General features: G+C 40.6%; 3 protein-coding genes across 3 annotated transcripts; 2 read left to right on the plus strand and 1 right to left on the minus strand.

Moving 5' to 3' along the window:
- The first annotated feature begins 469 nt into the window (after window positions 1–469).
- Window positions 470–3,827, plus strand: LOC124258114 (ankyrin repeat domain-containing protein 61-like). Its single transcript, XM_046692185.1, has 2 exons — window positions 470–623; window positions 2,374–3,827. The coding sequence occupies exon 2, from the start codon at window positions 2,418–2,420 to the stop codon at window positions 3,561–3,563; it is 1,146 nt and encodes a 381-aa protein (XP_046548141.1). The 5' UTR covers window positions 470–623; window positions 2,374–2,417; the 3' UTR covers window positions 3,564–3,827.
- A 10,659-nt stretch (window positions 3,828–14,486) lies between these two features.
- On the plus strand, window positions 14,487–16,899 carry LOC124257995 (protein ANTAGONIST OF LIKE HETEROCHROMATIN PROTEIN 1-like). Its single transcript, XM_046692076.1, has 3 exons — window positions 14,487–14,814; window positions 15,210–15,301; window positions 16,330–16,899. Exons 1-3 carry the CDS (start codon window positions 14,487–14,489, stop codon window positions 16,897–16,899), a joined length of 990 nt encoding a protein of 329 aa, XP_046548032.1.
- Window positions 16,900–19,661: 2,762 nt separating this feature from the next.
- LOC124258007 lies at window positions 19,662–24,994 on the minus strand. The gene is made up of 8 exons (XM_046692085.1): window positions 24,920–24,994; window positions 24,487–24,523; window positions 22,206–22,457; window positions 21,806–21,895; window positions 20,957–21,640; window positions 20,531–20,785; window positions 20,054–20,146; window positions 19,662–19,737 (listed from the first exon to the last, which is right to left on the minus strand). Exons 1-8 carry the CDS (start codon window positions 24,992–24,994, stop codon window positions 19,730–19,732), a joined length of 1,494 nt encoding a protein of 497 aa, XP_046548041.1. The 3' UTR covers window positions 19,662–19,729.
- Between the last annotated feature and the right edge of the window lie 969 nt (window positions 24,995–25,963).

Consider the following 25,963-nt stretch of genomic DNA (forward strand, 5'->3'; position numbering starts at 1 on the left):
TTCAACTTTAGTTTGTAGAAGACTTATAAACTTCATCATGTTTGGAGACTTGTATACGTCCAGAGGTAGGTAGCGACGTCTAAATGTCAAGTACTTAGGACAAACCATGATAACATGATATTCATCCTCTATGTCATGTTTGCAAAAAGGACATAATCGGTTCACGAATGAAAATCGCTTTGTGGATTTGTACAGTGCGGTGTGGATTAGAATGTCTACTAACCCTATAATACAGCTGGGATAGAGAGCTCATGCTGTCGATTACTGGATTGTCTGGTACCGGCTCCATTATATACTTACCGCCTCCATATAGCTGGAATATTGCTGAGAGTGGCGTAAAACTAAACTCATTCACTCGTAACATGCACTCTGGCGTGTTTTCTTTAGAATCGTGAATTTGTAGAAGCAGCTGTAAAATATCGCCCAACATACCGGAAGTGACGTCTTGGTTGTCAAGGGACGTTCACAACGTCAGTCCGGGTGTGTTTTGATATAATGTCCACGTATTTGAAAATTCAGTAGGGTGCCCACACCAATATGTTGGGCGTCCAGCAACTCAGCGAGTTCTTGTGAACATGGATTTTACCACACAGTAACGATTTCATTTGAGACAGCTGTTTCAGGTAATATTGATTACCTGCACCGGCCATATTGATTTCACTCACAGGTCGACTGTGGGGATGGGCTACGCAGATTTGTTGAATGTCGGCAGGTGAGTGGAAGGCTCGAGTCGTTACTTGAGCGGGCTGATTTCTATCAAACCGGTTACAGAATAACCCGGTCTACTCCTTTTTGACTAAATAGTCAATGCCAGTTCAAAGATAGAATTCTGTACAGATGATCAGAACAAACTTCCGGCTATGTGACGGCGGTCTGTAAAAGAATCTAGACCAGACAATCCAGTGATTGACACCACGACCATCGATATAAGCAACTGGGATACAATGACAAGCATAATCCATGTCATCCAACCCTTTACGACAAGCATGGGTTGCTATATGACCACGTTATTTAATAAAATATGTCTAGATTTTACTTGTAAATTATAACAATCTGTAATGTTCAATCGGATGTGAATGATCTAAAAAATATATCAGATTTCTATATCATGTAAGAGACATCTGCAAGCTCTTTTTCATCTTGAGAAACAATGTGTACATGACCAGCTTGCCTCGGTCGATTATAAATGTTTTGTGGGTTGTTCTTTTATCAATATTAGTTCTCGGTCGATAATTGCCATACAATCGCAATTTATTTTCACATGTTTTTCCCCCGGCGTTCCCCTCTGCCCAGGCTACATACATAAAAGGTATCTCCCCAACCCCGTCTCTAACCCGCCTTCACCCGTGTCCACCCCACCTTCACCCCGTCTCCACCCTGCCTTAACCCCGTCTCCATCCCGCCTTCGCCCCTTCTCCACCCTGCCTTAACCCCGTCTCCATCCCGCCTTCACCCCGTCTCTAACCCGCCTTCACACCGTCTCCATCCCACCTTCACCCCGTTTCCACCCTGCCTTAACCCCGTCTCTATCCCGCCTTCACCCCGTCTCCACTCCACCTTCACCCCGTCTCCACCCTGCCTTAACCCCGTCTCCACCCCACCTTCACCCCGTCTCCACCCTGCCTTAACCTCGTCTCCATCCCGCCTTCACCCCATCTCGATCCCGCCTTCACCCCCTTCTCCACCCCACCTTCACCCCGTCTCCACCCTGCCTACACCCCGTCTCCACCCAATCTCCACCCTGCCTGCACCCCGTCTCCACCCCATCTTCACCCCGTCTCCACCCTGCCTTCAACCCGTGTCCACCCCGTCTCCACCCGCCTTTACCCCGTCTCCACCCCGCCTCCACCACGTGTCCTCCCTGTCTCCACCCCGCCTTAACACGTCTCCACCCCGTGTCCACCCCGCCTTCACACCTCCTCCACCCCCGTCTCCAACCCGTGTCCACCCCGTCTCGACCCCGCCCCCACCCGTCTCCACCCCGTGTCTACCCTGTTTCTACCCCGTTTCTACCCCGTATCCACCCCTCCTGCAAGGGAAGTCTGTCTTCCACATGCACTAGGCTGTTGTGTTTGGGCGTTTGAATCACACATGGTGCTGGTGTACATGTGTTTCGGCTGTATTCGCTGTTTTTGACAATGTTTCATTTCACTCAAACTCAACGAATATTGAATCAGTTACTTCACTGCATGTTCCAGCATGTCGTTTAATGTGTCCATTAACCACACAGAAAGTTGCAGGTATCTTAGAGTATTAATGACCTCACCACGTTTACGTTTATATATGACTATCAAATTTTAGAGTGTTCCCATACTTCTTGTTTGTAGTTTTTTATAGAATATATAGCAAGCAGATCTTATTCTCTATTTACAGTTCTATCATCAGAACGTCACAGGAGGACTTTGCCAGAATGAAAAATGGACGAAGGTGACCCTCAGGTCCTCACAGGCCAAATCGGGGAACTCAGAGAGGCCGTCCACCTGAACGATGTGGCCAAAACATTGCAGTGGTTTGAATCACACCATTCCATCATCACAGGCCTCCCTAAAGCAAGCGAGAAGGTGCTGAACAAACTTGTGTACGTAGTTATAGAAGCAGTGCAACAGAACAGAGCAGATGTGTTTGGGAGCATGTTGAAGTATTTGTTTCCCAGTATGACACCTTCAGATACAGAGCAAACCAACCAGCAGCTGCATCTATTAGTACATGCTCTACTTGCCGACGGCTCCTTGTCATGTCTAAAAATCTTTCTTCGTCATGGCTACGACGTGAATGATATCGATCCGGGTGGTATGACGATGCTTTTGTATCTTGCCTATAAGAAAGGCATCTCCCGTGTAAAAGATTACAAAGAGAAACTTCACTTTCTTGTTTCACAGGGAGCTGACGTGAACAAAGAGGGAAAACGTAGCTGGGCTCTTGCACCTCTACATACGGCTGTGTTGTACAATTCGGGAGAAGTGTTACTTCGTCTGTTGATCGAATCGGGGGCAAAAGTCAATTTGCAAACCAGCCATTCTCTTTGTACACCATTATATTTTGCAGTTGATAGGGGAATGCCAAACATAGTTAATATCTTACTTGAAAATGGTGCAGATCCAAGTATTGGTGATGTCCTGGGGGACACGCCTGTGCACATGGCCGCTGTCAGACATAGTAAGGGTGACGAGATGCTTCGTGTGTTGGTTAAATGGAACGCTCCGATGAACACTGTAGACTCCCGTGGACGTACACCCCTCCTTTGGGCGCTGTCAAACTGGAAGGCGGTTGGGACAAGGCGACTTATGTTGCTGATGCAGGCAGGGTGTCGATGTGACGGAATTACATTGACCAGGTTCCGAGACCAAACAGCAGTGAAACCTAAGTACAGGCTCAGGCTATCGAGATTGGAAGAACTGTTTGAGATGTACCTCTTCCAGCCGAGAAGCCTCCAAGACATCACATGTTTCCGAGTACGGGACATTCTTGGGAGACGTTTACCTGAGTTAGTTTTACGATTGCCCATACCCGACCCAATCAAACGACGAGTACAGCTCGAACACTACTTTGGAAAACTGGAGTAATGTGTTTTAGGGTGTTGTAGTGGCAGAAAAGGTTTAGCCGACGAATCACTGCAAAATATAGGTGTAGCAGCCTGCGTTGGCTTAGGCTCAGGCTGTCCGTATTTATTTCAGTGTTACCCATCTCCCGCCTGTCCTGAATTATCATTCCAACGTGAAATAGCATGTTATCTTATCTCCTGTGTCTGTACAATTTATCTCCGTATGCGATAATAATATCCTCATTCCCTTGCGTACACAAAAGAAAAAAAACAGGTTAGATTGGTGCATCTCTCTCTCTTTTTGCATCTCACTTATCCTCATGGCCTCAGCGTCAGCTTCATGAATCGGACGATTTTAGGCTTCTTTGATTGTGCATCATGTCTGCACCGGCGAGGTGGATCATTGCTCACTGTCTTAATCATTTGATTGTCTGGTCCAATGTATGTATGTATGTATGTATGTATGTATGTATGTATGTATGTATGTATGTATGTATGTATGTATGTATGTATGTATGTATGTATGTATGTATGTATGTATGTATGTATGTATGTATGTATGTATGTATGTATGTATGTATGTATGTATGTATGTATGTATGTATGTATGTATGTATGTACATTTGGGGTTTGTAAGGAGTTGAAGGGCAGAAACCACCATACTCCGTACACGTATAGTTACATACCATTCAGTGAAGTCAAGTGAACATAGCGGGAGGAATTGTCCCCTTAAATTTGGTTTCCAGTTGTAACTGCTTTCCTGAATTCATGTTTGTTGTTGCTTGGAAGCTAGTGCTTTTCAGGTCTCGGCGAAACTGTCGTATGTGGGAGGCTTAACGCAATCCAAGTCAGTTCACGACTTTGAAACACTAGCATGGTAAATCGTTCAACGCTGTTTATCGTGCGGCATTGGAAACATATATTCGCGTTGATGAGGATGTTTCTATGTAGGTATTGACGCCGTCCTCTACGAGAATGGTATCAGGCTGTAGTTTGTAGTGATTACAACTTTCCTACAGTACTGTATGATTTGTTTGTATGTCTTCAATCGACAGTAAATGTTGGCTTCTAAACCAGAAAATCGACATGGTCGGCCGTCCCATCAATATTGATATTGTGTCACGTGACAGGAATATGTAAACATTTGTTCCTCTATATCTGGATCTTGCTGATTACGATTTTAACAATATCGTGTACCGATAATGTTTTTGTATAATTAGTCTTCACGAGACTTACTATTGTATCTGCCATGTCATGGGTTGTTGATACACGTTGACATATGACATAGTATTAGTCCTTCGAAAACATTGTACATCTACTTGCATACGTGTACATCTTTAACACAACGGGACCAACAGGACTGCGACGTATACGTCATATCCGTGTACCGCGTTGTAAGTTGTTAATATTCACAGAGGCATTTATAGCCACGCGACACATTCAATGAGTCACGTATTAAAAAATGAAACGAGATATACAGAGTACACTGAGTTTATTTACTCGCATAACGTCAACTGGATCTGGGTGTGTTGGTCAGCCTGTCTATGCCACTGCAAAAGGAAGTATTCAGTGATAAAGTATTTGATGGTGCATGTTATTTATAGTCTGTTTGGCTCAAAATCGGACCGATGAATTGCAATCTAACTCGAAAACTAATAAATATATAACACTCAATGAAACGCTGATCATAATCAAAACGTCAGACCAACTCTGTGATTCGTTTGCAGAATTTATGTCCTAAAATTGGAAAAGTTGTTTAGCAAACTATCATTAAAATTTGGACACAGTTCACTATTTGTTACGAGGGAGGAGTGCAGAGAAAGGGACAGCCAGGTGTTAGAGAAGCACATGCACAAGTGCCGACAAAGTTATTGATTCATTAACCTGTGCTGTGCTGTCTCCATCCTTTCTCGCACACATGGCTGTCCCTTACGCTGCACTCCTCCCTCGTAACAAATAGTGAACTGTGTCAATATTTTCATGATAGTTTGTTAAACAACTTTTTTATTTTTAGGACATAAATTCGGCAAAAACCTCACAGAGTTGGTCTGACGTTTTGATTATGATCAGTGTTTCATTGAGTATTTTATGTTTATTAGCTTTCGAGTTAGATTATTGCAATTCATCGGTCCGCTTTTGAGCCAAACGGACTATAGTCAGAATTAGGATTATATTTGAAATGTAGATGGATGTTTTGGTAAAAATATTAGAAGTATGTGCATATACACACAGACAGACATGCACAAACGCACGCGTGCACAGACACATTCACATACATACACAGATGACAGACATGACAAGGGAGATAAGCAGAATCATGTTTGTGAGGTGATGTTTGGGTGCAACCAGATCGACCTAAAAGTACACGAGGGTACTGTTCATTTTGAAACCATATCTGTTCATTTCCATTGTCCCGTGGCAATGAAACAATGGTAAAACTTATGTAAATATAATTGGTTTATAAATAACCACTGATGAAGGATGTGATGCGATGATGCGTTACTGGCCTATTTCAGTCTTGTAATGGAAGGCGAAGCCAAGACCGGTGACACTGTAGTCACTGGTGAATGTCAGGGCGAGGAGTGGCTCGGCGCTTGTGTCTGGGGGATAGAAATCGTTAGCGGATAACAGTCAAAAGACGTCATACAAGTCATGTAAACATTCTGAGTCTATGATAAAAAATACCGAAAGCATCATTTGTGTATTTTCTTTTCGGAGTGTCAGCTTGGTGGACGAGGATGAGGATACGAGCACTATTCCTAGATGGATATAATGTGTGAAAACCGCCAGTGGTGGTATCCTTGACAGAACAAAAATACAGTTGCATACTATAAGTTGTATGCTTCTCTCGTGAGTAATACGGTCTGACGTACGCCTCTTTGTAGCAGTATCACCAGAGCCGGTAGGCGAGGGATGACACTGCTACAAAGAGGTGTACATCAGACTGTATTACCCTCGAGAGAAGCATACAACGTATTTATCTTACCGCCATGTTAAATAAACAAACTATCATTTTATTTTATTTTAAAGATCGCTACTGACAATATGACATGTGAACAAAATGGCGTAAAATAAACGTCATACAAGTGATGTAAACGTTTTGAGTCTATGAGAAAAAAGTACAGAAAGCAGTCTTTAGGTATTTTCGTTTCAGTGCGGCAGCTTGTTGGTTAAAAAGTTCAGCTCTCACAATGAGGATACAGGTACTATTCCTAGATGGATATAATATGTGAATACCGTCAGTGGTGGTATCCTTGATATAGAACAAAATTACTGTCGCATACAATCTTATTCTTGTTTCATCGTTTGATGGAAAGTATGGATATGTCAATTGGATATCAGACTGGTGCAAAGTTGCATGTGTACCTGTGGTGAGATTTATACAGTGAGACCTCGGATACCCGGACCCCAGATATCCGGAAGCCTCGCCTTCCGGTCAATTTTTAGAAAAAAACATTCTTTTACGTTATAAAAGTGACTGTCTATAACGGATATTCGGTTTCCGTTTCTGGACGGTACATTTTACAAACAAACCGGCTAAATCAACACAAAATTGACTCACCTATCCGCACGAAGCATTGATCTACCGCTAACCGTGTGAAGGGAAGTGCGAGAGTCCCACGTGTTTTGACACGAGACATGGTCGGCTAATCCGGATTAATGATCATCAAGGTATTGGTGGTGATTAGAAGGCCTAGCTGACACTGAGTTAACCATTGAGTTCAAACTGTTAAGTTGTTTATTCAGTCAAAGCAATAAAATTGCAGTGTGTCGATATTCAAGTCAGTTGCTCTTTCAATTGATCACAAATGGCTAGTCAACCTACTAAACGCAAAAAGACTTTTATACCCCTACAATGTGCTTACATCGCTTCACGAAGGGACGTCTGTTGTTTCCACATAGTCTGTCGACGATGTTGTTACCAAGACTCACAGAGAGGCTGTCAAAACGACAGTTTCTAGCATATTCAACATCAAAGCGGGTGAAGGTGATCGTGGTGACGTGGGGTAAAGCAGGTGAACGGAGATTGGTGCGACAGTCGTCGTTGTCAGCATAGAAACCATTTCTAGAAGTTGCCAGTTCTATTGTGCCTTCAAGAACAGTAGTATCGTAGTTGCAGACTGAAATGGGAATTGACATCATAATGCAGATGTTTCTGACGGTTTTTCCGAAACACCAAAGTACAAACATTCCTCATAAGTAAATTTGAAGAAATCGATTTCAAATATCGACTGATATGTTTGAACAATGACTGTTTTATACAGCAAAGGTATAAGATGACAGTAACTTACTTTTCATGGTGCTGTAAGGACCCGTTTCATTGGAAGGTGCTATGGTCGTGTTGCCAGGTACGAAGGTTGTGTTGCCTGGTACGAAGGCTGTGTTGCCTGGTGCGAAGGTAGTGTTGTCTGGTGCGAAGGTTGTGTTGCCTGGTGAGAAGGTGGTGTTGCCTGGTACGAAGGTGGTGTTGCCTGGTACGAAGGTTGTGTTGCCTGGTGCGAAGGTTGTGTTGCCTGGTGCGAAGGTCGTGTTGCCTGGAATGAACGTCAGGTTGCCTGGTGCGAAGGTTGTGTTGCCTGGAAGGGAGGTCGTGTTGCCTGGTACGAAGGTGGTGTTGCCTGGTACGAAGGTGGTGTTGCCTGGAACGAATGTTGTGTTGCCTGGTGCGAAGGTTGTGTTGCCTGGAACGAAGGCTGTGTTGCCTGGAACGAAGGCTGTGTTGCCTGGATGTGTTGGCGATGTTGTCGCGTTTTAGGACGGGTAAGCGGTAGTGAAGTTCACTGAATGTGCGCCTGTAACGTTTCAGGACGGGTTAGCAGTGATGGCGTTTCAGGCCGACAAAGAAGTGTATTGTATCGATGAGAAAAAGAAATTATATGATGGATTCGAAGTGAAACATTTCGCTTTCAAAAGAAAGGTAGATCTATTTAAAGTAATAAAACAAACACTATATACATACCTGGACATATATCATAGTAGACATTGATGCCACGGCGAACTACAGAGCTGTCACTATGGAAACACAGTTGGAAGCTGTCCGTACTGTTGACTGTGAAAACAGCATGACACAATCATGCATTATAATGTAAGTTGCTGATTCAAATATAATACCACATATCTAGTTACGCTGTGTGTTGCCCTGGTTAGTTTATCAGGACATAATGACTTGTCTGTGCATGGTGTTTCAGCTGGAATTACATTTTGTATATAAACTAGACTTTGCTTTAGGCTTTGGGAAGGTACTTTGGGGGCTTAGTATTTTGTTTTTGAATTGTTAAAGACACTGATACGTCATGGTTGTCACGTCGATTTTAACACTTTGCAAGATAAAAGGACAATATAAGCTTCCTTACAAAATCTTGTGTATCCAGGATTCTTTGTACCACAGTCGATCTCGGTATTACCATTGCTTGTTCTGTAGGTAATGTAGTCATAACTGCAGCGAGGACCATTCTCAATATCAAAGACATAAAACTCCAGTTTGACCGTGAAAGATCCACCGAAGAAAGGGCGCATCTCAAAGCAGCAGTCTTCGTTATTTTCGTACTGACCAAAGCCAATATTTATCGCTCCAAAGACATCTTGAAGCAAGCCCCCATGACATCCTAAACAACATAAAAGATTACATAAACAGAACGTAATATTGAGACTGAACACATTATTATTATTATCAATATGTGAGACCTGGTCTGGATACAGATGGTAGTTCTCCACGAGCACCTACATGCCTCATCCTCGGACAAAATACCACTGAAGGACCGGCTCATGCTGTACGATATCATGAACATGATTTATTTATCATCAGATGTTAAAGAATAAACTCATTTGGTGACACCACAATTTTTAAAGAAATATATATACACCCAGAAATACTTCTTTAGCCATTTGATAAAATCATATCCTTTGTATGTATTTGTTTCTGTGACATACCATCACTGAAATGTGGAAGCCAAAGTCGATTACGAAATGATATTATTTGTAACTGCTCCACAGACATAGCTACTTCTCTCTATTTGCTTCTTTGCTTCTGACCATCTGATACATACAGTGTTTTTGTACCTCCTGTAAAAGGTATGCTTTCATCCGATCAACTTTATACTATGATATAACATTTTGGAATATATACACTTATGGAGGCGTTTGATTAAAATACCCACTGCCTCCAGCTTGTCTCTTGAACCTGGCCTTCTCATTCTGTTGGAGAAGAATAGGATATAGTTAATGCCGATTGTTTTATAGTGATTTGAGTGTGACCTTATAACATTAGTCTATGAGAAAGTAAATAACTGCCTGAGATTTAACAGCCGCAAAATATGTACTTTCCCCAAAAACGTGTTTTCAAACTTATTATGAAACAAATGAGAATGATGTCATTTTGCGTCTAATTCTATAATGATGGTTAGACTATCAATACCTGTATACTCAAAAGATGGGAAAAACTGCCGAATATTTATATTTTTATGACAGTTATTAATGTGGCTTTGTATGATACGTTGAAGAAACCTACAGAAGTACTGAAGCCAGTAGTAACACGGATAGAGACCAAATCATGGTAATCATGATAAACGATCCTTAAGTGCCTAAAGGTCACATGTAACCAAAATATCAAACATAATTAAAACACAATTATCACGGGTCGGTGTGCACTCAAGTGTAACGGCTGGTTCATTTGCCAATGCCCTCACGGCTCATTGTGTGTGTGTATATAGATGTTGGCTTTTGTAAATACATGCTCATTTTTTGTGTATAACATTTTGCAATCCCCAGACATCATAACATGTCATGTGTACAAGTATCACACCTGCCTGTCTGTGTAATTACATAATGTGACAGAGACCAAACTCGGGCCATAAATCAATGCGTTTTGTTTATGGTGTATAGCCTGATAGGTGTTAAGTTCTACACTAAGGAACATGTTGCATATACATGCATATATATATATAGTACAGATATAATTTCTTCAATTCTATCCTTAGTACAGATATTATTTCTTCAATTCAATCTATATATCGTTAGAAAACTAGGAACTATTGTAAACATTAGAAAACGCACAATAGATACATATTGGTGGAAGGCAATATTGACTGAGTTCTCCATACCTATGCCAACTAACAAAACATTGGTCGTGATATTCGTCTTTATCCGCGTTGATGCAACTGGATTCGTATTTTCCTTGTTTTATGACATAGCATGTCATACATACAGGCGAATGAAAAGCATTGTCCTGACCAGTGTGGTCAAATGTGTTACACAAGCATAAGATACAAAGTTGTTACCGTTCAAACACAAACGGGAAATATGTTTTTTTGTGCAACGAAACACTTTGAAAAAATTGACTAATTTTATGGATATACAACTTCTTAATTCTGTATAGGCGACGTTTCGACATAGATTCTAATGTCGTTGTCAAGCAACACCTTGGTTTTTAGACTGAATATATTTTATTGTCTGAGAAGAACATAGGGGTCTGAAGAAGTCGCTCCCATGTGTGGCCCTTTACCTACAAAGAATGTGTAAAATTGAAGCTAAAATAACTCTGTGAGATTAATTCAAGTATTTATAAAGTGCTAAATGACTGATGCTTAGATGGAAATGTGGTGTATTACTATCATAAAAATCAAACACATATGTAAAACATATATAATTATGCATTTGACCTTTTAAGAATTACATTGTCTCGGAATGTCGAACTATTGAGTCATCGCACTTGTTCATTGTTCGCCTTGATGGGTGGTCTTAAAATCATATCCTAACACGACCAAAATAATCTCAGTACGGTATCTTAGCTTATATGTCAAACGTGTGAAGCAACAAGGCCACTCTGTTACTCAGTATTTATTAGGACAGACATGTACAAGTTTATCTTTTTGAGAATTCAACATACTGAGCCACACAAAGGACAATAACGACGGCCATACTGTATAGGCAATTACCTTAAAACATAAATTATCACATAAATGCTCAACAAAATTGGAAAATATACATCCATGTTATTGATAGTTATATTGAGGAGGTATTTTTAGTTTCTTGTTTCTTGCAGTAGTAAAACAGGACCAGTAATAAAAACAATAAACAGGACCTATCCTAAGGTAGTTTCGCCATGCTCAACGATTACAATGAGTCTGCACACCTGACAGATGCAGCCATGGTGCACTAAGCCATTGGCAGGGAGCGGTTGTAGCTCAGGAAGGTGAACGTCACGCACAGTGTTGGCTTCGTGAGGTTGACTAGTTTTGAGGCGGAAGCATAATGATTATGTGAACATATGTGCAAACGGGCGATCCCAGCTGGTTGTCTGTCCTCCAGTGGACCAAGTGTACTGCAGTTCTGATGTGCAACTTCTTACCTAATGCTGGTATTGATGTTGTGGACTGGCCTTCCCGTACGAAGACTTGAAGCTGATCAAACACATTTGGGATGACCTTGGAAGCAGTCGAGGCCCCAACCCAACGTATATTGCAAGAACTATTGCAAGCACTCTTTGACTATGCATTATTTTCCCAATAAAACAAGCCCCGCAATCCACTTATCACCTTCTGTATTTTATCTTTATGATAGCTGTTTCATACATTTCTATTTTAAAGCACACACTAATGTCATCTTACATTCAACTTAACAAGTGTCAAGTTTTAGTTTGGTTGAGAAAAAAGGCATTTATGGATTTCGACACACAAAACCATGCACAATCATTGGGTATTACTTTCACAATGTGGGATTGATTAATACATGCACACATCTATATATGTGTGCATTCCAACACAACAGGAATGTGTATCTGTCGATAAACACCATCATTTCTGACAAATATTTCATCAATGGCAACTCGCACAATCATGACATTCACAACAGAAACGACAGTCTTGGTATTGCCAGGTCATGTCAAACAGCAGCAGAGGTGGTCAAAGCTTGGGTGAGGACAATGTATCCATTCTTTAACTGCAGTTTTCATGTATGCAATAGTTGGACCTTTAAACATTTGACAGTGTGAAAATAGAAATGAAGTAACCGTGAAGATGTATAGGTTAAAAATAGTTCCTGCATGTGGATAGCCACCAAGTATCTGTTTTTTCAGTGAAAATATTACCAGCTTGAAAATGATTCCTAAATGTTGATAGCCATTAAGTATGTTCTTTTTTTCACACCGACTCAGTTTGTTTGTTCGTCAATAAGGTTTTCGTTTGTGCCTGTTGGCATTTTTGTCACCGGCGTCCCGTTGTTCAGGAAACGTGCTGGTGAATTCTTCAAATTTCCTCAAACCCTCGTTAAGACAGATTAAGTGATGATTCCCAACTTAAGGTTAACTGAAAGTCCGCAAAAGGACTCAGTGTGAAACCAACAAACAGCAATGTGATATAAGTGACAATTGTATTCTAAACTTAACTGAGGTTAATAATGAATACAAATCACCACAAAGGTATGGGTGGCATTACAAAAAAGCGTGGCAGTATACATTTAAAGACAGTATAATGCATAAGCAGAGATTACGGTTAAAACAAACAGACAAAACAGGGAATATTCACCAAAATAGAGCTAGGCTAATTATCCAGAATGACTTACACACAACTGTTGGTTTTCTTGTAATGTGAAATGTAATGTGAGGGGAGGTAAGAGGTAGCTACCTTAAGTAAACGTAAGAAAAAGACTCCAGAAGGTTATTCTACTCGCGTGGCTGGAAAGGCCCATTGGGTTGTAGTCCCATGTAGTACCTTCCAGAACTATTCTAAATATAACAAGAGGCTAAATATACAAGTCATTGGAACCATATGCATTTGGAACATTGTTAACCTCTGTATAACACTGCTACATAACAAGGTGCCAAACTCACGATGTCTGTACCCTATAATCTTAGAAACATTCTTGATTGTCCCCTGTCCTATTCCCGCACAAGTCTCTACAGTCAAACATTTTCCCCGTCATCTTCACCACTTTGGAATAATCTCCCGTTATATGTTAGAGAACCAGTTTCCCTTAAAAGTTGTAAATCGCACCAGGATATTTCTCATTTGGTAATAGAAAACTCAATGCAAATAGTAACTTAATTGATGATCTATATAGGATTGGTCTTATGGAGAACCCTGAATGTAATTGTAAATTTACCTGTGGAAATTCTCATCATTATTTTATGGAATGTTCTTTGTATTCTAATATCAGACAGGAAATGTTTCAAACTATTACCAGAATGTGTAGCATTAGAGCACCAACAAACCTAGAGGTACTATTAAATGGCAGTGCAGAAATGTACAGTGACAATATTCAGATTTTTAAAGAAGTTACAAAATATGTATTAAACTCCAGAAGGTTCAGTAATTGGATATTTTGATTATGATCTAAATAATTCATGTATTCAATGTATTATTTTATTTTAAATGTCTTATTCTCCTTTTGTATATATCTTTCTAACCCTGTACATAAAGTTTGTTTCACTTTTGCATGTAAGATCTGTAAATAATAGAGGGTTTCACTAAGTTGGACTAACTTGTATCCAACCCATTCTCTTGAATAAATATGTTTAAAATATAACAAGAGTCTAAATATAGCAAACCACTGGAACCATACGATGTCAAACGCACGATGTCTGTATCCTAGTATCTATGAATAAGCAGGATACATGTACACCTGACTTTCAACAAGCTGTAGACTCCCGGACATGTACGTGTATCTCCAGTATATGAGCATTGTGTAACTGCATGCTCACCAAAATATGAACATGCACAAGGGAGTGTATTCGAGGATCACGGACAGTATGTGAATATCAATTCCTGAACATACACGGAATGTATGTGTAGACTGCGTAAAGGTGCGTTCTCACGGTGCGATTTGTAGTAACAATTTGTAGCATACGACTTGTAGTAACAACAAAGATCGTAACGACTTTGCTATTTGTGTACTTTTTAAGTCGTATACAACTCGTATCTCGCGAGATTCTCACGTATGACTCTGCAACATGGATTCGTCGAGTGAAGAAGAAACGCTAGCCATGATAATGTTGGTCCACATATCGCAGTCGCTAAAAAAGAAGAGAAAGCCTAAATCGGTGTGGGTCCGTAACTGGATTCTTAGGCGGAACACGGCTGGAGCGTATAATTCGCTTCTTCGAGAGCTTGAACAGGAAGATCCAAGGTCACTGAAGAATTTTCTCCGTATGGACAAGGCGAATTTTGACATTTTGTTGGAGAAAATTTCTCCATACATCGAGAAGAAGTGTACCCCCATGAGAAACAGTATTCCCGTTGGAGAGAAACTGGCACTCACCTTACGATATTTAGCAAGCGGTAAGTTATATGGTGTGTAAATGAAGCACAGATACTGCCGTTTCATTTCGCAAAGAATCCAACTATTCTGTTAGGTTTCAAGTACGTATCAGTACAAAATATTATCAAAAGACACGGCAATTCCTACTTCCGCGTGTTGACCACCTTGAACTAAGGAAAAAGCACTCTGCATCAAGTATGAAGGGAGGATAATCAGTAGATGTTCTTGAGTGCGCGAAGCATCATAAAATGAGTGTCATTAGTGAAACTCTGGATTATTCAAATGAGTACAGGAAGTGGGATATGAATTTAGCAAATGTAAATATAAATTGAAACATTTATGTAAATGTTCATGCAAACGAAAGCGTTTAATGTTGGAAATGGGGTTTTGAAATATTACTTTTTTTCACCCACAGGTGACAGTTACAGCTCCCTTCAGTTCCTGTACCGGGTGCCACGGAATACCATCTGCAACTTTGTTCCTTGTGTCTGTAAAGCCATCTATGATGTACTTCAACAAGACTACTTGTAGGTACCACATTATTCACAAATCAATAAAACGAACAAACACCAATTGTTAATAAAATACTTTAAAATTTGTTGAACAGTTTTAGATATCATTACAGATCTTCTTGAAAATCAGTGCATAAACCACACTTAAGAATTTGTCAGGGATGAATGTGAGTTAAACAAAATAGGTTTCAACTATGTAAAAAAAATCACATAGACATAAAACAGACAAGGATTACATGATACATGAATGTTTATTATTTGATGGAAGTATTTTAAACATATAAATAGGCGGAAACATCTATTTTCAGCTAAAGAGAACTATATTTTACATATGTTACGGAATGTTCATAATTTATGGCTGGGGGCGGTGATGATGATTTTTATGGAAAAGTATGTACAATGTGAATTACACCCCCCCCCCTGGAATTTATGTACAAAGTAAGTGATCCTCCCTGCATGTCATGTACAAAATCAATGACCCCCACCTCACCCTTCCTTATTTTTAAAGCATAACATTTTAATATTTCTATGTACAAAATTGCTGACACACCCCTGCCTTAAATCATTTGATATTTAGGCCTCATTTTCAAACTGATTTTCCAAAAGCAGTGAATAGATTTTCAGTTTCAGTTCTTGTCTCTTTCTTAGGTTTTCAATTTTTTTAAGCTCGAGCCCAACCTGCTGACCAAACAAAATGTCACAATCATTTGTGTCACTTTTGGCTTTCTTTTGAGATATCCTTTCCAATGTCCTGTACATTAGTTTTTTAATTCAGGACTTCCTGTTGCTTGATTCCTCCTCTTCTTTGGGTGTGGTTGAGCCTTGTCTTTTTTTTGAACACTGCATAACCACTGCAGTGTGATGTCTGAAAAATATGTTGTCAGGAGTTAGTTCTATGAAAACAAGTCAGATACAATCTTTTACATGCTTGACAAAACGTTAATTAAAACATTATAAGTTTATATGTGTTTAATTGAGTTAAACAAGACACTGATATACATGATTTGATAATATTATTTTCAGGTTCCTACTACTGAACGTAACTGGCGCAACATTCAGGAAGAATTCATGGCAAAGTGGCAGTTCCCCCACTGCATTGGTGCAATTGATGGCAAGCATATTGCAATTCGGGCACCCAACAATACAGGATCTGAATTCTTCAACTACAAGAAATTTTTCAATATCATCCTATTGGCATTGGTGGATGCAAATTGCAAATTTATATTTGTAGATGTGGGAGCCAATGGCAGAGCTGGAGATGCAGCAGTATATGCTAATTCCCAGCTTTCCTATGCACTACAGCATAACACATTAAATACTCCACAACCAACTCCCTTGGAGGGCCGACATGAACTAGTGCCTAGCGTTGTTGTCGGAGATGATGCCTTCCAACTAAAGCCACACTTGATGAAGCCTTATCCTATGAGGGATTTATCTTATGAGAAAAGAGTATTTAATTACAGGCTGTCAAGAGCAAGGAGAGTATCTGAAAATGCATTTGGCCTTCTGGTCAACAGATTCTGCATCTTTCAAAAACCTCCACAAGTATCACCAGAAGTTGCCAGTTCAGTTGTCTTGGCAAGTGTTTCATAACATAACTTTCTCAAATCAAACTCTGACCCAATCTATAACACTAATGATGCAGCTAATGTACACAGTGTTATCCGTGGTTTCATACAGCAGGGAGGGAACAGAAATGCCAGCAATGCAAGAGAAGTGCGAGATGAGCTCGCTGATTATTTTATGACAGAAGGTCAAGTTGATTGGCAGTGGGATATGGTGGTATAAACTTTGAAAAGTGACATTACTTATGTGAAATGTAAAATGTGGAAGGACTGAATTTATGTATACATATAATAAGTATTCACAGATGACAAATCAGTGACTCAGGAACTGTAATTTTAGATGGCAATTACTAACTTCTTGACTGCAGCCATTGTCAGTGGAATCCATGGTGCACTCAATGCTCCCTGTGCATTCATTGTCATCAGTAATAGTGATGGGTGCTGCAGAAATTGGTTCCCTTATCTGAAAGAAATGTGCATTTTATTAACTGACACAAATGGGTATTTGACAACATGATGGTACATGTTATCATTCATGAACATGTGACAGACCATATACTTATCATTGTTTGTACTTTGCAAGGAATAATACAACTGAAACTCAAATGTCATTTCATGTCTTGTCTCAATTCAATTCAATTTCTTTTTCAATTGGTGATGTAAATCACATCTCAGCAGAATCACCACATGGATCAATAAAAGAAATATACCAACCTCCTTTATATACAAAATTAGGCAATGCAGTAATTGCTACCTTCACTCCAAATGAAATAAATCAATCATGAGAAACAGAAATTTATAAGCACCATAATTTTATATTGTAATTTTTAAATGTTTAATCTCACAGTTTGACGCTATTATTAATATGAAAAAGAGTTCGCTAGATAAAATCCTTTCTGCATGCATCCCAAATTCCATAATAACCGACGGAGATAGCATAATTACTAACAATTACCAGATTGTTAGTAGAAGGCCTCTGCTGTACATGGCATCTCAAGAAGGGATCCAGGACTGCGAAAAACTCCCACGATGAATGGTACAGGTCATCCACCCCTGCATCACTTTTCTCTGACTGGGTGATTTTTCTTAGTTCCCGGCCATAATAAGTCCGTAGACTTGCGATTTTTGCCGCAACTTGTTCCAATGAAACAGACAATAGCAGAGATGAAGCAGGTGAAAATTACTGCCATAACGTGCTAATCATAATGTCTTTACGACTTTAGTCGCGGAGAATATATACGATTAGCGTGTAAATAATAGACAAATGTCGTCTGCTAGTGACCGAAGAGGAAGTCACCTGTCATTTCTCTCCCGTGGCAGTACATCTGTTCCCCGATCATTGACTGTGCGGCCAGCCTGTTGTCCCTTTTGGAATATGTGGCATGTTGAACATTCCATAGGCATTCCTGGGACAAGAAGAAACCTATAAATCGCTCGGTTTCTTCCCTGGTGAGGTCGATCTTTTTCTGGCGTGGCTCCGACATGATGTCAACATAAACAAAGGGGACGTCACTCTGAGGTGGACACATATCTCAGCGATTTGATTGGTCGAGAGCTTGCGACTTGTAGTAGGAATTAGGACAAGTCCTATGTCTTTCAACTCGGTTGCAACTAGTTGTATGCGATTTCAAATCGTTACGACTTTGGTGTTCTCACGTTGCAATTGTGTTGCATGCTACAAGTTGTTACTACAAGTCGCACCGTGAGAACGCACCTTAACATCAACGGTATAGATTTGTAGACTCAGCATCATGGACAGTGTGTACATCAACACGTAGATTTCGGAAGATACATATAGGTATGTATATTTGTAGTGTGTAAATGTATATGTAATGGGAAGATCGAGCATGGGCCATGCATCTCTTGTTCAAATAAATGAGCACAGATCATGAAGAAATCGAGAGAAAAGGTTATCAAGGCCAAACCTCGTGGAGTCTTCGACATATCCTCACGAACGCCTTGTTGCTGTGGAAGCGCATGTATTTTTGTTATGCCTAATGGCAGTTTGTATTAATTCCTAACAATGAATTTCAGAAGGTTCACAGATAGAACCGTCTAATGATGTTTGCCTTATAACGTATTTCTGGAATGTCTTTAAGATTGTTTGAGTAACTGTTGCGTTTGTTGCCGATTTAAAAAAAAGAAGTTCATCCTTGTCACGATGTGTAATGTTAATGGGTGCAGAAAGGACGCATTGATGTAGCTCTTTGCCATTTACTATTTTGTTGAAACCCATAGCAGGGTAGGACGCTGACAAACCTAGGAACATAATCTTTGATCTGAACCCACGACTGTAATTCTCCAGTGCAGCCAAGGCAAACAGACCGTCTCCGTGGTGTAGTGGTTAGAGGGCCCTCCCGGAGAGCGGAAGGTCTCGGGTTCGATCCCCGACCGCGTCATACCAGAAGACGTTAAAATATGGTACTTGTTGGTCCCTGCCATTAATGGGTACAACAAGGACTGGTCGGCTCGGAGTCAGTATAATGTGTCTGGGTGGGGTATTCATGCTTCACTGAGGCATGGTACCTCAGTGGGCTAGCACTATAAAACCAGCTTAAGTCTGGGCTGGTACAAGACACCGCACATACACTTACACACGCATGCACGTCGTCATATGAGCGAAATATTCTCAAGCACGACGTTAAACCCAATTTCACCTCACCTCACCTTTGGAAACATCTCTTGACAGCGAATTACGATGCATACGTCTGACCCATATGACACGTTATGTTCAAAGTGGCATTTATAGCCACGTGACACATTCAGGTATTGAAATAACGAAACGACATATACAGAGTACACTGAGTTTATTTACTCGCATAGTTGTCAGCAAGGTCTTGATGTGTCGGTCAGCCTGTCTATGCCACTAAAAAAGGAAAACAGAAATATTCATTTTAAAAGTATCCGATATTGCATATGTTCTGGGAAGAAATGTGATTATATTTGAAGTTTTTATGGAATTGTTTTTGTAAAGATATAAGAAGTATATGCATATACATGTATACACACATAGATTACAAACATGACAAGGGAGATAATCATGTTCTTAAGGTGATGCAATCCCATCAAGGTGGGTGCAATCCCATCAACCTTGAAGTACATGAGTGTACTGAGCATTTCAAAGCTATCACCATATTTGTTCATCACTGATGAAGTATCTCATGCGAAGATGCATTACTTGCCTATTTCAGTCTTGTAATGGAAGGCGAAGCCAAGACCGGTGACACTGTAATCACTGGTGAAAGTCAGGGCGAGGAGTGGCTCGGCGCTTGTGTCTGGGGAATAAAAAATTGTTGGCGGATAACAGTCAAATGACGTCATACAAGTGATGCAAACGTTTTGAGTCTATGAGAAAAAAAAGAAGAAAGCATCATTTATGTATTTTCGTTTCGGTGTGTCAGCTTGGTGGTTGAAACGTTCAGTTCTCACAATGAGGATACGAGTACTGTTCCTAGTTAAGTATAATGTGTGAATACCGTCAGCGGTGGTATCCGATACTTGACAGAACAATATTACTGTCGAATACAATCTTATTCTTCTTTGATGGTTTGATGTAAAGTATAGATATGTCAGTTGGCTATCAGACTGGTGCAAAGTTGCACGTGTACCTGTGGTGAGATTTATATATCATGACTTTTATACCCCTACAATGTGCTTACATCTTTTCACGAAGGTACTTCTGTTGTTTCCACATAGTCTGTCGACGATGTTGTTACCAAGACTCACAGAGAGGCTGTCATAACGACAGTTTCTAGCATATTCAACATCAAAGCGGTTGAAGGTGATCGTGGTGACGTGGGGTAAAGCAGGTGAACGGAGATTGATGCGACAGTCGTCGTTGTTAGCATAGAAACCATTTCTAGAAGTTGCCAGTTCTATTGTGCCTTCAAGAACAGTAGTATCGTAGTTGCAGACTGAAATGGGAATTGACATCATAATGCAGATGTTTCTGACGGTTTTTCCGAAACACCAAAGTACAAACATTCCTCATAAGTAAATTTGAAGAAATCGATTTCAAATATCGACTGATATGTTTGAACAATGACTGTTTTATACAGCAAAGGTATAAGATGACAGTAACTTACTTTTCATGGTGCTGTAAGGACCCGTTTCATTGGAAGGTGCTATGGTCGTGTTGCCAGGTACGAAGGTCGTGTTGCCTGGTACGAAGGTTGTGTTGCCTGGGGCGACAGTTGTATTGCCTGGAATGAAGGTCGTGTTGCCTGGGGAGACGGTAGTGTTGCCTGGAATGAAGGTTGTGTTGCCTGGTACGAAAGTTGTGTTGCCTGGTGCGAAGGTTGTGTTGCCTGGAATGAAGGTTGTGTTGCCTGGGGGGACGGTAGTGTTGCCTGGAATGAAGGTCGTGTTGCCTGGTACGAAGGTTGTGTTACCTGGTACGAAGGTTGTGTTGCCTGGAACGAAGGTTGTGTTACCTTGGACGAAGGTCGTGTTGCCTGGTGCGAAGGTTGTGTTGCCTGGAATGAAGGTGGTGTTGCCTGGGGCGAAGGTCGTGTTGCCTGGAATGAAGGTTGTGTTGCCTGGAACAAAGGTCGCGTTGCCTTGAACGAAGGTCGTGTTGCCTGGTGAGAAGGTCGTGTTGCCTGATGCGAAGGTCGTGTTGCCTGGAATGAAGGTTGTGTTGCCTGGAACGAAGGTCGTGTTTCCTGGTGCGAAGGTCGCGTTGTTGTAGGGTAGAGTGAAGTTCAGTGTTGGCGATGTTGTCGCGTTATAGGACGGGTAAGCGGTAGTGAAGTTCACTGAAGGCGCGCCTGTAACGTTTCAGGACGGGTTAGCAGTGATGGCGTTTAAGGCCGACAAAGAAGTGTATTGTATCGATGAGAAAAAGAAACTATGTGACGGATTCGAAGTGAAACATTTCGCTTGCAAAAAAGGTAGCTTTATTTTAAGTAATAAAACAAACACTATATACATACCTGGATATATATCATAGTAGACATTGATGCCACGGCGAACTACAGAGCTGTCACTATGGAAACACAGTTGGAAGCTGTCCGTACTGTTGACTGTGAAAACAGCATGACACAATCATGCATTATAATGTAAGTTGCTGATTCCAATAAATAATACCACATAATTAGTGACACTGGATGCTGCTCTGGTTAGTTTATCAGGATATAATGACTTATATATGTGCATGGTGTCTCTGTTGGAATTACATTTTGTATATAAACTATGACTTTGTTTAAGGCTTTATGAAGGTTTCTTAGGGGGATTAATATTTTGTTTTTGATTCGTAAAGACACAGATACGTATTGGTTGTCCCGTCGATTTTAACACGACAGTAAGATAAAAGGACAATATAAGCTTCCTTACAAAATCTTGTGTATCCAGGATTCTTTGTGCCACAGTCGATCTCGGTATTACCATTGCTTGTTCTGTAGGTAATGGAGTCATAACTGCAGCGAGGACCATTCTCGATATCAAAGACATTAAACTCCAGTTTGACCGTGAAAGAACCACCGAAGAAAGGGCGCATCTCAAAGCAGCAGTCTTCGTTGTTTTCGTACTGACCAAAGCCAATATTTATCGCTCCAAAGACATCTTGAAGCAAGCCCCCATGACATCCTAAACAACATAGAAGATTACATGAACAGAACGTAATGTTCAGACTGAACACGCTATTATTATTATGTTTTACATATTAAAGATATTATGCAGCAGAGAGGGTTCGGATGATCCTGGTACAGTCAGGCTCATTATCAGCTCAGGGCCCTTGCCCTCTCTACACGCAGCCCAGACAGTGAATGGGACTTATCCCAGGAAACGCTGCCTAGTCAAACCCACCAAGAACTTTCCGGAGAATATGAAGACTCCCCAACACTGCAGCCTTCTGCATTACCCAGAGTGTCCGAAGGGCTGTGCTTCCGGTGAAGAACCCGGGCACTCTCCTGATCTGCGCCCAGAGATGAGGAGGTACCAAACCAAGGGCACCGAGAACAATGCGGAGCCTGACAGTGTACTTGGGATGCAAGCGAGACATTTCAAAGGCGAGGTCCGCATACTTAGTATGCTTTTCCTGAATCTTGCCAATCACATTGTTGTCAAAAGGGACAGAAAATTCAATGATTCAATTCAATTCATTGGCTTTATCAAAAAGGACAAGATCAGGTTTGTTGGCTGGAATTCTTCTGTGGCTGTATATCGGCCTATTCCAGAGAAGTTTGAAAGCATCATTTTCCATGACGCCCTGGACATGTTCGGGGTCGTACCATGGATGGACCTCGGAGTTAAAGCCACAGGCATGTCAGAGACGGTAATAAAAGTAACGAGCCATGCCATCATGTCGTTTAAGATATGCTGTTTGTGCCAAGGAAGGGCATCCACTGACAAGGTGTTGGACAGTCACTGTGAATTCATTGCAAAGTCGACATTTCATGTTAATATTCTCCTTAAGAATCACATTTGGGAAGTGACTGGTCCTGAGCAGCAAAAAGGAAGCCATCAGTTTCACATTTAAGACCAGCCGACTTCACCCAGGCGAAGGAGTCGGTGGGATTGCTATTCTGTTCCACACACTGCATGTACACACGATGCAATGGCTTCTCAGAAAGCTTCTCCACAAAAGACCGACTCTGGGCAGACTTGGTGAGGGGCTTCACCTGGTTTACTCCCATCGCTGTACCGTCCAGCAGTACATCGCCATCAGCAAAGTAAACCTCAAATTTCAGATTCTGTCCAACAACCTTGGCACGATTAAAATAGCTGTGGAATTCCTTGCTTTCATCATGAGTCTTGACATGCATCACCAGAGGATAAACCGATAAATAAATATGTGCAAAAGTCCACAATAAAATTCTATCATGAAGAGTCTCCCCATTAATCAAACCCCAACCTCCAGAATTGATTGGCATATATAAACGGTTAAGAGAGGAATGAGGGTGGTGGGCTCTGTTATCAGACATGATCCTTCTGGTCAGGCGGTCAAGACTCTGGATGTCTTGTTTTGTCCAATCAACTACTCCAAAGGAATAGGAAAGGACTGGCACAGCAAAAGTATTACTGGCTTTGACCTTGTTCCGAGCATTTAGCTCTGGGCTCCAGGTTTTCTTTAAGCGAGATTTGTACTCTGCCCGAAGTTTTTCTTGAATTTGGGCACTCTGGAGCTTGTCTCCAACTTGCATTCCAGCGTGCAACTACATGCCTCATCCTCGGACAAAATACCATTGAAGGACCGGCTCATGCTGTACGATATCATGAACATGATTTATGAGAACTATATGTATTTCCCAACAATATATCATCAGATTTTAAACAATAAACTGATTTGGTCACACCACAATTCTTAAAGAAATATATATACACCCAGAAATACTTCTTTAGCCATTTGATAAAATCATATCCTTTGTATGTATTTGTTTCTGTGACATACCATCACTGAAATGTGGAAGCCAAAGTCGATTACGAAATGATATTATTTGTAACTGCTCCACAGACATAGCTACTGCTCCATTTGCTTCTCTGCTTCCGACCATCTGATACATACAGTGTTCTTGTACCTCCTGTATAAGGTATGCTTTCACCCGATCAACTTTATACTATGATATAACATTTTGGAATGTATACACATATGCAGGCGTTTGATTTATATACTCACTGCCTCCAGCTTGTCTCTTGAACCTGGCTTTCTCATTCTGTTGGAGAAGAATAGGATACAGTTAATGCCGATAGTTGTCATGTGACCTCATAACATTACTCTGTGAGAAAGTAAATAACTGCCTGAGTTTTATCAGCCGCAAAATATTTAACCTTTCCCCCCAAAAACGTGTTTTGAAACTTATTATGAAATAGATGAGAATTATGTCATTCTGCGTCTCATTCTTTAATGATGGTTAGACTACCAATACCTGTATACTCAAAAGAAGTGAAATAACACCCGAATTTTTATATTTCTGTGACAGTTATTAACGTGTCATTGTATGATACGTTGAAGAAAAAATTAGTAGTACTGAAGCCAGAAGTAACATGGATAAAGACCAAATCATGGTAATCAGTGTAACGTTGTATAATATGGCTTGAAGTACACTTACTTTGAATGCTCGTCCTTCTGTGGAGGCCAGACAGAAACAAACCACAAGCACGCTGATCACTGTACGTGGAGACATGGTGATGTACTCTGAATCTCCAGACAATTGGCCAAACTTATATAGCCTTTGAGTTTCGAGTATTGAAATTTCATATTGATTATCTGGAAGCTGGGTAATGTGGGAAGGTGTCGAAAGTGTGATCACCTGTAGGCCATCTGTCCACCCACCTTGTAATACAAGTATTTAAGTTTATTATAGATTATCTGTAATTCAGAAAATGTGGGAATGATTCGTGATGCTGAGTGTCATAGCATACACACACGTCCATGTTGAACGTAGGTGCTTTGCGTGTGATCACCTGCAGACCTTGTGTCCACCCACCTACCAGAGGGTAGAAGAAAATGACATTCTAATGCCGAACATCGCTATTGACGCGTCATTGCAGATATTGATGTGTGTTTTCAAACTCAGGAAACATATCACGTCGTATATCACTGATTAAACATTCGCCAATCCTGTTTTGTTCCAACAAGAGATATATGAAGGTTGGTATTTTAATTATATGTTCCTGAATATTTGAGATTAATATTTGACAAAAGAAACTGAGTTTATATGCACGTGGATTTGTTTTTTCGAGCTTGTCTGATCCATGTTTGTGAAAGATGTATTAATGTACTATTAATGCTGCTTTTGATAAAGGAAATATATGTACTTGGGTTTGGTCATTTTGTTAGATTGAGCAATATTTGATTTTGGACACAAGCCAGCGCATGTAAAGCAAAAGTGCCTGCTGTAACTAAGCATAATAGTGTGCCTGTTTGATCATGAATCTGAAAATTAACAATAAGAAAAGTGTGATTTTTGTATCAGTCGCTTATTATGTTTAGATTTCATTTGTGCGGGCATTTGACACACAGTATTGTTAAGGCAATGTGTGTCCTTTCTCGTTACGCTAGCTGAAACACTTGTTTGACATAGCAAATAGAGAACAAAATGAGCCATTTGTTGTGAAGAGTTTAGTCCTTATTTGTTCCAGGTGCGGATGGT

The sequence above is a fragment of the Haliotis rubra genome, unplaced genomic scaffold (assembly GCF_003918875.1).
Source record: "Haliotis rubra isolate DU_JTF1 unplaced genomic scaffold, ASM391887v1 Scf117, whole genome shotgun sequence".
NCBI lineage: Eukaryota > Metazoa > Mollusca > Gastropoda > Lepetellida > Haliotidae > Haliotis > Haliotis rubra.